General features: G+C 42.5%; 1 protein-coding gene across 1 annotated transcript; it reads right to left on the bottom strand.

Moving 5' to 3' along the window:
* OR13A1 (olfactory receptor family 13 subfamily A member 1) lies at window positions 1-967 on the bottom strand (the record flags this gene model as incomplete). Its single annotated transcript, XM_080693675.1, has 1 exon — window positions 1-967. The coding sequence occupies exon 1, from the start codon at window positions 925-927 to the stop codon at window positions 1-3; it is 927 nt and encodes a 308-aa protein (XP_080549801.1). The 5' UTR covers window positions 928-967.
* Window positions 968-13,474: the final 12,507 nt, after the last annotated feature.

Genomic DNA, 13,474 nt, shown 5'->3' with positions numbered 1-13,474 from the left:
TTAATTTCTAAAGAAGGGGAAGAGCTTCCTGAGGGCTACTTTGACCTCCTTGTTTCTCAGAGTGTAGATGAGGGGGTTGAGGGTAGGGCTCAGCATGGTGTACAGCACACCGGCCACCTTGCTCTTCTCTGCGTTGTAACTGGAGACGGGGCTGATGTAGGCATAGAAGACAGCGGTGTAGTACATGCACACCACGGTGAGGTGGGAGGAGCAGGTGGAGAAAGCCTTCTGCTTCCCCTCTGCTGTCCGCATCTTCAGGATGCTGGAAATAATGAAGCCATAGGACACAATGGTCATCAGGAAGTTTAGGACGCCATAAAAGGCATCGGCCAGGACAATCATGACGCTGTTCACGTAGGTGGAGCTACAGGAGAGAAGCAGTAGGGGAGGGACCTCACAGAAGAAGTGGGTGATAATGTTGGGGCCGCAGAAATTCAAACGCAGCATCAGCCCCGTGTGGATGGCTGTGTTGGCGGCGCACAGCGCCCAAACCCCAGTTACCAGCACACTGCAGAATCCCTTGCTCATCATGGTGCTGTAATGCAGGGGGTGGCAGATGGCTGCATAGCGGTCATAAGCCATGACCGTGAGGAGCAGCAGCTCAGAGGAGGCCGACCACGTGAGGAAATAGAGCTGAGCCATGCAGCCCCCGTAGGAGATGAAGCTCCGCTCTGACACGAGGCCGGCCAGCGCCTTGGGCATGATGGAGGACGTACAGATAATGTCCATAGTAGCCAAGTTGAACAGGAAGAAGTACATGGGGGTATGGAGCCCAGGGTTGAAGGTGATGGCCAAGATGATGAGCACATTACCTGTGAGGGCCACAGAGTAGAGGGAGAGGAAGCAGCCGAATAAGAGCACCTGATATTCTGGGTGCTCCGAAAAGCCCTGCAGGATAAACTGTGTTACCAGTGTCTGGTTACCCATGGTCCTGGGGCCAAGAGGCTGTCCTGGCTGTCAGGTGAATCTCCACCTTCTTGTGACTTCAGAACTAGAGAGAGAGATGAGAAGTATCCTAAGGAAGGCTGCTGCCTTGTTTCATTCACACCTGACAACTCAGTGTGATGATGTTATGTAAGTACACTGAGGTATACGAATCAAGACAAACACACCAAGACTTCATAGTTAAAAGGCAAATCAAGACAAACACACCGATACGTCATAGGTAAAGGGCATGACCATTCCACTCATGAAAAGTAAATACAAGTAGCCAATGAAACTTATGAAGCATCATTCAGCCTCAAAAACTGCAAATTAAATCAATGAGTCATTCCTTAGTTTTGTTTGTTTGCTTGTTTTTTTTCCAACCGGGGGTGCATCCAGGGGCATTCTATCTCCTAGCTACACCCCCAGCCCTATTCTTTTTTTATTTTCAAAACTGTGTCTGGCTAAGTTGCTGAAGGTCTCACTAAGTTGCTTAGGGTCTTCTAAGTTGTTGAGGATGGTCTAAAACCTGCAATCCTTCCATCTCAGCCTCCCAAGTACTAGGATTACAGGCACGGGTCCCTACCCTGGATAATGATTCACTCTTCAACATTCATGATTTGACAAAGTTAGAAAAGGAAGATACTGAGCAGCATTTGCATAGTGAAAGACAAAAGTCTTTTAAAACACACATTCCTCTTGAGCCCAAACTTTCCTCCCTATAAGTTTATCCTAGGGAAACAATTTAAAGCATCTCCAAGTTGTCAGAGCAGCACAATTTAGGACTGGCAATTTGAAAGCAACCTGTACTCTTTATTCCCTCACTTGTATTTTATTTTATTTTTAAAATACTTGATTGGTGCTTTGTAACTAAACATCATAGTAAATTCAAAGTGAGACATCCCTGCACACAGCACTTGATGTGTTTCTCTTTAGATCCCATCCTGCTACCCAGCCCTCCACTTACTCATTAGTGAGATTGGTAGTGATTTTTTCATATATGGACATAGCGTTATTTGAACTGTTTTCTTCATCAGTTCTCGGTTTTCCCTCTCCATTGCCCTCCTCCAATCCCTTCTATTATTCTGTCTCTTCCTTCAATTACCTCAATGCATTCGTGTTTCCTACTTTCTCTTTAGCTTCCATGCATAACAGAGAATAGTCCTATCCTCCTAAGTTGGGTTTGTTGTAATATATTGATATAACATAATGTTATATACTTATCAAAATGACACTTTGGGTGTGTTTTACTGAGACTAAAGAATAGAATAAACCCTTCCTGATTCTTTCCCTCCCCCATTCATAATATTGAAATTGCTACCGATATCTCGCAGATATTCATAGGACTGCTCAAATGGAGAGAAGCACACTGGGTGCTGGGTGCCAGGATGTTGATCACATTTAATATGATGTCTGTTTACAATCTACTGATAAAATAATATTTCAGAAAGACCCTACAGATTTCATCAAGAGACATGAAAGCCTTGAGATGCACTATGATAGGAAGACTCTTGGAAAAGTTTCTTGTAAACAACTCTTGTTTTTGTTGTCGTTAGAGTAAATGTTACTTGAAGTACATTTTTCTCCTCACACTTCACATCCCCCTCTTGAGCTATGCTGTTAAGCAGCATGACAAAAAGGTAAAACTTTATATTTAAATTTAAAAATAGAATGAAAAATTTGATGTGATATGCACAATTGGCTCTCATTTGGGGTTTTAAGAAATAAAGGATATCTGAATGTGTGTCTTCAGGAAAAGCACTGCTGAGGGATGGAGGAGAGACTGGGGTCTTGATGACCTACACTGTCCACTTGTTCTCTAGAGTGGCCTTTCTGAAAAGCAGACATGCCACGTAAATCTCCTTCTAACACCTTTTCAAAGACCCCTCATTGCTGATAGAGCAAATGTTCTCAGCTGTTCCTCCTGGAGTCCTCTCCAACTTAAGCCTTAAAGCCAAGCTGTAGCCACATCCAGCCCTCCCTGTCTGGCCAAGGCACCCAACCACACCAGCCACGCTGGGCTGGGTTCCTGCATTCCTCCCCATCCATAAATGCCCTTCTTCTCAGGAACCAGGTGAGTCATCAGCCCCTCCTTTCCAAATGTCCCTTTCCTATAAAAAAAAAAAAAAAGCACCACTCCCTCCTTTGCATCCCATCAGGGCTCTGTATGATTTCTGTCCTGAGACCCACTACACATGACTGGTCAGTTAACCAGCCATCCCTTGCAGGTTGATATGCATACCTCATTTGTCTCTTTGCAATCTTCTTGGCCCCCTACTCTGGGTCTGAAACTTACATATGTTTGTTGAGATAATGCTAAAGAACAGTCCACTGTGCACGACAGCAGCATGGTTTCTATTCTCAAGACAGTGTACATTCTCTCTGGGTATTAAGATAACAGCAGCATGGTATCACATTGACTTTTTCCTTCTTTTCAACTCTATAAGTGTTTCTATCACTCTGAAACTTATTATAATATACAATTAAATGCACCAATAAAAACTTATTAATTAAAAAGGGTTAAGATGTACAATTCATATTTGTCAACAAAACTTTCTTAAGAATAAAGGAGCTGGGGGTGATGGCTCACCCTTGTAATCCCCACACTTGGGAGGCAGAGAAAGGAGGATCTTGCAGGTTAGAAGCCAGCCATGCTGGCTTAAGAGACCCTGTTTCAAAAAAAAAAAGTATAAAATAGGTCTGGGAGTGTAGCCCCGATGTAGAAGGGTTTTCAGGAACCCCAGTACCACCAAATATACATATATATAATATATATATATATATATATATATATATATATATATATATATATATATGACTTTGGAAAGCTGAGATAGAGGATCCAAGATTTAAGCAATTTAATAAGACCTTGTTTCAAAATAAAAATAAATAAAGGCCTGGGGGTGTATCTCAGAGGTAGAATGTTCTGGGATTAGTCCCTGATAAGAAAGAAAGAAAGAAAGAAGGAAAGAAAGAAAGAAAGAAAGAAAGAAAGAAAGAAAGAGGAAAGAGAGAGAGAGAAAGGGAGAGAGAGGAAGGAAGGAAGGAAGGAAGGAAGGAAGGAAGGAAGGATGAAAAAGACCTAAGAGGACATTCACTTTTAATTAATTTTAATTTAATTAAGATTTATAATTCTTAATCCAACTTCAAGATATGCATTTCCCACTAAAACATTTAAAGTCTTTTACAAAATATCCAAACATCACCTACACTTTGGGTCATCTTACTCTTTTTTAAAAACTAAAGACTGTTTTTTTTTTTTTTTTTAATAAAAGAGCCTAAGAGCACTGTGCCTCTGACTGACCAGGCTGGACTCATGTGAAATCTCTTCCCAGCAGACAAAAATGCCAGAGTCCCATCTGTGTGTCTCCAGGGGCAAGGTACCAGGACAGCACAAGTATTTTGGTGAATATAAACAAATGAAATAGGCTTGAGCTGACTTCATTTTTGTTTGGGCCGCTCTTGCTGGGCTCGAGTTTTGAACCTGGAGGTAGGACTGCCGCATCACCTGTTCCTCACCAGAGCCCACAGTGTGATGCCTCGTACCCCCAGCGTGGGCCATGGAGCTGAGTTAGGTCGAAAAGGAACAGAGCTTGTTTTGTCCCACAGGTGCTCCAGTGCAAGAGCTCTTCACTGCCCACTAACATCCTCCGTAGGACTTCAGAACCTGACCCCTGGGTCATTGTGGCTCACTGCACAGCACACATGGCAGAAAAAACAGAGTTGGGGCCCTAGCTGCACCCAGAGGAAACAGGAACATCCATCCCCAGCACTTGCAGAGCAGCTGAGTGCCCGACCTGCCGCATACTATCATGGACAACAAGAAGACTTGTTATATGAGAAACTTTAAAACCAGTCTTTCTCTGAACTTAGTTCCAGGGTGAGAATAGGATAAACAAACAAACAAACAAACCTGTATCAGAAATTGGATTTGAACAGAAACTTCAAGTGAACAGCTGACTGAAAGTGAACAAATTCCCCCTTCAGATATAGACTCACGTGCTGTGATTTCCAGGACAGGTGGACAGTCTCATCCAACTGGTAGACAGGCAGGTCAAAGAAGCAAGATGCCAGGCTCCTTCTATGAAAATGAATCCATGAAACCTCTGCTGGACCTCCACCAGTCCTTTCTTTGTCTGAGAATAGCAAAGACCTCTCTCCCCAGAGGTTCCTACAACACCCTTGGGATTGACCTCTCCATTGTCAAGGATGTGAAGGTAAAGAACAAGACTTAGATAACAATGACCATGTTTTAGCACATGTTACAGTCAGACAGCATGTCCACTTCCCATATGCATGGTGATAGGACACTTAAACAGTGGCTATTTTCACACTTATTTTCCACCTTTCGGTGGTCGAGCTTCCTAGAAAATAAAGAATGCACCACAAAGTTTCCATCACTTCATAAAAACAGCAATAAGTATCTCCCAAATCTCTGAAAGTAAAAAGTTTATTTTATTGAAGTTCTTTCTAAAGATAAATAGAACTTTATAAGAAAAACAATTTACTTTTAGTGAAGTTTTGTTTGGGGGGGGGGTCTGGGGATGGAACCCAGGGGCATTTTACCTCCAAGCTACACCCCCTGACCTATTTTTTATTCTTTATTTTAAAACCGGGTCTCACTGCATTGCAGAGGGCCTCACTAAGTAGCTGAGGCTGGCCACGAACTGTGATTACCCTGTCTCAGCCTCCCAAATGCTGGGATTACAAGCTTGTGCCACCACGCCCAGCAGTGAAGTTTTAACCTACTAATTTTAACTCAATTTAGTTGAGTTTCATGGATGAAGAATTATTACTGTGTTAAGAGACTTAATAATAAGTAGAACTCACTACTTCTGTTAGTGTGTGTGTGTGTGTGTGTGTGTGTGTGTGTGTGTGTGTGTGTGTGTGTGTAGTACTGGGGATGAAACCCAGGGGCATTCAACCTCTAACCTATATCCCCAACCCTATTTCTAACTCTTTATTTTGAAACAAGGTCTCACTAAATTGCAGAGAGCCTTATTAAGTAGCTGAGGCTGTTCATAAACCTGCAATCCTCCTGTCTCAGCCTCCTAACTACTGGGATTACAATTATGTGCCACCATACCCAAATACTTCTTTTATTTTTATTTCTAAAAGCATTTAAAGATTATTGCATATACAATATAATCAATTAAATGCCCTTCAACTACATATGAAGGTAGATGTCTATTGTAAACATATTTAAAAATAGAAAACTAAAAAATTCAGAGTGTGCCAGGGTTTCACATGTTCATCTTTGCATCTGAAAGATATTTTGAGGATATTTCTAGCCAACTTGTTTGTTAGAAGCCCAGGTCACAAAGTACCAAAAACAAAGCTAGTTCTCATTCCAAAGTCAAACAATAATAATAGCCAGAAAGAAGTGTTCAAATATTACTGAGTCTGGGCTAGCAAAACAAAACCCAGCAGGTCTTTTATACAGTTAATGACCCATACTTTTTTTTTTTTTTTTTTTGCAGTACTGGGGGTGGAACGCAAGGGTATTCTACCTCTGAGCTACAACCCAGCCTGATTTTTTATTCTATAGTTTGAAACAGGGTCTCACTAAGTTGCGGAGGGCTTCACTAAGTAGCTGAGGCTGGCCATAAACCTGAGATCCTCCTATTTCAGAATGGCCCCTACTAAGAAAACAAAATTAGAAGCAGAACTTTCCCTATTTTTATATCACCCAATAGAAAGTACCATTCTGAGAAAATTCATGATAATCCTGAAAAAAATTAATTTCACCTTTGTGAAGCTTGTAGATTATGTGTCCGTCCTTCCCCTCTCTGCCAACCATGACTGAGATGTCAGTACAGAGCCTGTGGTATGAGCACTCAAGACAGATGAAGCTTTTCTTCCTGTATTTAAGCTGATATGGCCAAGAAATTTTGACTCACCTTTAGCAAAATCTGTCCTTGTCTTTGGGAGACTTTTGGGAGAGCTATTTGCAGCGGTTACTCTAAGTGGACCCTGAAGGAGCAATTAAATCAGGTCCCACTCTGCTGGGAACTGGGCTGAGCTTAGTATTCACACAAAGGCCAGCTCAGCCTTCAGTCTAAATTTGTGGGAAATGCTTTAAACTCCGGGGAAGGGGTAGGAACAACAGGGATGACCTTGGACCCAGCTCAGAGAGTCAGGGAGTCAGGAACAGGGCAGACACAGTATTCAGAGTAATGTGTACACACCAAGGGATGGGGAGTGAATGGAGGGCCAGCAGCTGGCTTCCCTGGACCACCTTCCCTGGGAGACTAGAAGCTTGGAGCAAAGGTCCCTGAGCTGCTCTTTCCGATCTTCCTCACTGACACCTCGGCTCCCTTGGTTCCTGGATACTTCTCTTCCCTGATCCATTTTTCTCTCGCGAACCAAATCCAACCCAGATCTAACTCCACATCCTCAGCCAAGCCTTCCCTTGTATGGCGCTCAGCCTCCAGGAGGAGAATGAAAAACAAGAATATAACCCAGTATCAGGTAGTGGTAAGAACAGTAACAATGTTACTGTAACAATGAATGTTACAGTTAACCTCCATGCTAAGGGACTGTCTTCCAGGACTCCAAGCATCCTTCATCCTAGGGCAGAGTGGGGAGATGTGGCTGCACAATTGATTTCTTAATCGGCTGATGATTAAAAGACCTCAAGAACAGAACTGAGCTTTCCCTGAGGAAGAAGGAATCTATCATGTGCCCCACAGCTTTGGCTCTTGCCTAAGAATGTCCAGTCCTTCTATCTCAGACTCACATCTCCACATCTCATTCACACAAGCCAGCTCCTTCTGATAATTCTCTTCATGGGTCTACATGTCCTGTGGTTCTGTCCCTCTGATGGGACCCTGGATGATGCACATGAGATGGGTGGCTCAGTGAATGTCCAGTTTCTTTTTTTCTCCAAATCCCCAGTGAATGAGCTTTTATTTTCAGTCCTCAGTAGCATATCAATGGACCGGGAGAGATTGAAATATGCTCTAAGTATTTATAGCTGACTCAAAGAAGGTGTAGCCCATGAGACAGACCCCAGAAGAAAGTAGCTACTCAGGGAGACAGATTCCAAGTCACCTCTCTGACCAGCCAGTGGCCAGGCCCATTCTGCCCTGTTGAAGAGCAACTTGTTCTGTTGTAGTTACAAACATAGCAGTGCTAGGGCTTCCTGGGAATGTGCTGTAGTCCTACAGCATGAGTCAGGGATCATGCGACTGACCCTCAAGGGGGAAGTTAGTGCTGCTCTCTGGAGCTTAGGCTTGGACTGCCCATCTGCTTTCAAAACCACAGAAACCTTGCTTTTCCAGCAAGTTTCAGGCTTTCCAATAATTCAGTCTACTGGGATGTACTTAGAGCTTCTTCACACCTGGCATTGTGCTGGAGACAAAGAAATGGATAAAATGCAGTCCCTGTCCTCAAGTAACTCAGAAAATGATGAAGGAGCTGAGACAGAAGCTAATACTGGTGGGGCTGAATAGAAATGTGTCAAAATATGAGTATTTACAAAGGCCATGGGAGCTCAGTGGAGGAACAGCTAACTGCTTGAAACAGCCAAGGAGGGTTCCATTGAAGGAGTGTCATTCATGCTGGATCTGTAGGAGGTTCAGGACACAGAGAAGTGAGAGTAGGAGCACTCCAGACTGGGAAGGAAACATGCTAAGAGTTCATGGGCAAGACAAGATGCAAGCTGTTCAGAAAAGAGGATAGTGGATGTGTAATATGATGGTCGGTTTTAATGTCAGCATGTCCAGGCTAAAAAAAACCAACTATCCAATCAAATATTGGTCTAGATGTGGCCAGGAAGACATTTTGCAGAAAAAAATGTAATACCTGGGTGGTATTTAGTTACCTGAATGGGCTTGATCCACATGATCAAAAGGCATAAGATTTCAACTGAGCCTTATCTGTGGAAGAAGAAACACACCCTGTGCACAGCAACTTCAGCTCCTGCCTGAGTACATCCAGCCTGTCTTTCAAATGGTTTGCTTCACAGATTTCAGACTTACCTCTCAATATACAAATCTCAATTTATAATTAAATCTCAATTTATATACCAATCTCCATTGTGCATATCATTGTCCTACAGTCAAAAAAGTCAATTGCTTACAGTAAATATATTCCTGGGCACACATATTCTCATGGCCCCATTTCCAAGGAATCCTGCCTGATTCAGATTGGAAGGCCAGGCAGGGAGGATAGGATGGGCAGAGTGAGGCTGAAGAGAGCCGTCCCATGGAGTGGACACTTCATCCTGAAGGCAAATGATTCTCCAAAAGTGCCCCATCTCCATTAAGGGCTTGGGAGATGGGGATGAAGGAAGGATATGATAAAGCAGAAAGTCACCCAAGCAGAACTTCCATGTATTAATTGACTTGGTTCTCAACTAGTGTCTTTATTTTTATTTACTGCCTTGTAGGGTTTGATTTGTATGAGTCAGCTTTCCATTACTGTAACCAAATAACTCAGGCAACCAACTTATAAAGAGAAAAGGTTTGTTTTGGCTGAGTTTTAGAGGTTACAGCCCATGACCTGCTGGACTGTGTCTTTGGTTTCTGCGGTGATGCAGCATCTCAATGGCAGAAGCTCTCAGCTCCTGGCCAAGGAGTGGGAAAAAACTAGGAGAAAGCTGGGGTCCCATAACCCTCTTCAAGAGCATGCCTCCAGTGACCTAAAAACCTCCCACTAGGTGCCTCCTCTTAAAGGCTCCACTGCCTCCAATATCACCAACATGGGAGCAAGCCTTCACCATATGGACCTTGGAGGAACATTTGAGATCCAAACTATAGCATTAGTTCACTTTGTATTCAATCAGACACCTCCATTTTCATTCTCTTCCTTGCAGGATTTTATTTGGAAAAATATAAAAGATTTACTCTCAGGTGTTATGAGTCAGTGATAAGAGAAGCACTTCCAGAATGATGATGTGAGGGGCTCTGCAGATGTTCTCCAGAGTGAAGCAGACAGAACTGCTGAAAATAATAGCAAAGAAAAAAATTAAAATACATGGAGATTATCCTAAGGGCATATGGCAAATGAAGAAACACTTAACTCAGGGATTCTACCATTCTCAGTGAGAGCAGTAAGAATCTGAGTGTTTAAGCCACGACCCCTTCCCTCTGTTCACTGCAACCAGCTCAACAAGACAGAACCTCTTGGGATGGGCAAACAAGAAAAGAGGTGGCCTATCCCTCAGCATCCAGTGCAGAGGAGACCACAGCCCTCCCCATCTTCTCCTGACTCCATGCTACAGAAGCTATTCTAGAAGAGCTGGAGCTCTCTTCTACTCAGCCTCCTCTCTGAGGGCACACGCTCCCAGGTGTGGCAGACTAACAATACAGAGCCCTGAATGGCTTTTCTCCACGTCACTCAGAGGGCAGAGATTCCCTGCCAAGAAAGGAGGTTCCTGGAAAGGCAAAACCTGTCCCCACCCATAGAGACAGAAACACAACTGAGGAAAACATGCCACCCAGCTACAAACATTGGCCCAGAGGATCTACCAGGACAGAAGCAGCCCAAGAGAAGAAAAGTCCTCAAGGCTCCCTCAGGAGAAGGATGGAATTACCACATGACCAGAGGATCCAGGAACTCCACTGTGTGTTTAGGCCTAAAAGCAGGGTCTCAAAGAGATTATATTTACACCATGTTCATAACAGCATCATTCATATTAGCCAAGAGATAGAAACAACCCAAGTGCCTATCAATGGATAAATGGATTAGCAAAATGTGGTGTGATTAAGTTTTAAAATGGGAGAAAATCCAGACACAGGATACAACAGAGATGAACTTAGAGGACATTGTGCTAAGCAAAACAGGCATAGCACAAAAGGACAAATAACGTGTGATTCCACTTGTATGAGGTACCCAGAGTTTCCATAATACTAGACACAGTAAATGGTGGAAGCCAAGGCAGCCATTTTTAATAGATATAGAGCTTCAGTTTGCAAAGATGAAATCGAGTTCTGGAGATGGGCGATGCTGATGTTAACGCAACTGTATGGATATATAAATATGTAAATATATACATATATACATATATGCATATATACATACTGGGGATGGAGCCCCGGGGCCTTCTGCCTCCAGGCTACACTCCCAGACCTATTTTTTACATTTTATTTGGAAACAGGGTCTCTTAAACCAGCTGAGGCTGGCTTTGAACCTTTGTGATCCTCCTGTCTCAGCCTCCCAAACTTGGGGATTACAAGCATGCACCGCCATGCTTGGCTTGTATGGATATATTTAATACCACCAACCAGTATAATTAAAAATGGCTAAAACTAAAATGGTATGTGACAGATATTTTGCCACATTTTTTTAAAATTATGATTAGAATTTTAGAAACATGAAATGAAAAAGAGGGAATTAACAGTAAATTTAATGACACATATATTTTATCACAATAAAAACAGGAATTATGTCCAGCAAAGCTGTATTTTAAAGATAAGGATGAAATAAAGGCATTCCCAGATAGCAAAAATTGAGAGAATTCATTACTAATAACACATCCAAAAAGAAATAATAAGGAGCGTCTACAGGTTGAAAGCCAGTAACATCAGGCAATAATTTGACTCTACCCTAATGAACAATGAGAGCTGTAAAGATAAATGCATAGGTAATTATAAAATACATTAGACTTACATATTTTCTTTTTTTCTTAACTAATTTAAAAATCAATCATATACAACAAAATCTGTATAATTTTTAGGTCTATAACATAAAGAAATGTAATATATTTTCCATTAGGAAGACAAAGGAGTCAAATGGGAGCAAAATTATATTGGAGTACAAAAATGATAGCTCTACAAAAGAAATAAGGAGAGCAAGAAATAACAGAAGATGGCACCCAAGAAAAACAGCTTTTATGAGTCCTGCTAAAACTCGATCCCTATTCCCACAAAATCAGCGCTTTTCATAGCCAGAAAACACTATCAGCAGAGAAATAAAAATATAAACACAAGGGACACAGAGAAAAAAAGACTAGAAGAACAACCAGAGACCAGAAAAGAAATCAAACCCGCAATGTGGCTGCAGAGCCATGCCAGCACCATCTTCCCCCACAGCACCAGGCTCCAGAGAGGAAAGGTAAACAAGGAGCTGAAGTGAGTAGCTGCAGATCAAGGAGCTGAAGTGAGTAGCTGCTGGTTGTAATTCAGCAGTTCTTTCAGCGCAAAGAATGTCTAAAACTCCCAGTGTCCAAGCTCATCACTCCTTCCAGGGACTCAGAACGGAGCTCAAAACCAGAAAAGAAAGAAACCAGCCTAATGGCTGAGGGCATGACAGCAGCGCCATATTGCCAGCAGCACCTGCGAGTTCGTTCGCCGCACCCTGTGACATTTCCAGATCTGCGCGCACAATAACTGTGAAATTGTGGCCCCTAAAGGAGAAATCCCTGTACTGCACCCCCAGGGACTTGCGCAGCTTTGATATCTCTTTGGGTCTGAGATTTTGCAGTCCAACCCAGTGAAGGAGTAGCAGTGACAGAGATACCACACCCTAGTCGCAGCTCCCCGTGGGAAAATGCCCAGCCCAGCACCCCCTACCGTCTTGCGCAGCCTCAATTAACTTCCTGGGTCTGAGACTTTGAGATACAACTCAGTAAAGGAGTAGTGGTTGCTAAGATTACCACAGACTCGAGATACAGAGCACAGTAAGTGAAGTCCTAGTGACCCAGGGAAGGCACAAACTGCTGAAATCATGGGAAAGAAGAACAACAGTAGAGCAATGAATGCCCACAACCCCATATTATCAGAACCTGATAACACAGAAATTCAGAGATCTCCAGAAGATATCAGGAATATAACTGTAGAAATAATACAGGACTTTCAAAAAGAATTTAGAGTCTAAAAGAAATAAAGGAAGCCATCACTGAGGTAAAAAGCCTCAATTCAAAGAACAAACAATCAATTAGACCACATGGAAAATAGAATCTCACTCCTAGAAGATCATCACTCCAAAAACGAATGCATAATTTATAACTTAGAAAAAAAATCAGACAGCAGGAATTTCACATTGAAGAAATATGGGCCCATTTTAAAAGAGCTAACCTAAGAATAATTGGAATAGAGGAGGGAAAAGAAGGTGAAATCAAAGGGATCAATCATCTCTTCAAAGAAATAATAGCAGAAATTTTTCCAAACATAGAGCAAGAGGTTGATACACAGGTCCAGGAAACATATAGAACTCCCTTTAGACAGGATCAGAGCAGAGGTTCCCCACACCACATAATTGTCAAAATGACCAAAGTGGAAGCCAAGGAGAGAATCTTTTTTTTTTCTAAGTTTATTTTTATTGGTGCATTGTAATCATGTATCACATTGGAATACAAGACTTGAGCGGATATATAAGCACACATCATCCAATTAGCCCTCATCCAGTCCCCATCCCATTCCCTCCCCTTCCCTTGATCCCATGCTTGTTTGGTGATTAACTTTGATACACTTGTTTATGTACCTCCTGCGTTTTAAAGAGTCTCCATCCTCCCCTATTCCATACCCTTTGATTGGTCACCTTAATTGCTTCACTATAGGGCCCTCTCTATAACTCGATCTCTTCCTGTTGCCCCTTTCCTCCTAGT

Source organism: Muscardinus avellanarius (genome assembly GCF_963383645.1).
Source record: "Muscardinus avellanarius genome assembly, chromosome: 4".
Classification (NCBI taxonomy): domain Eukaryota; kingdom Metazoa; phylum Chordata; class Mammalia; order Rodentia; family Gliridae; genus Muscardinus; species Muscardinus avellanarius.
Note: the sequence above shows the minus strand (reverse complement) of the source record. Positions and strands in the feature narration are given on the sequence as shown.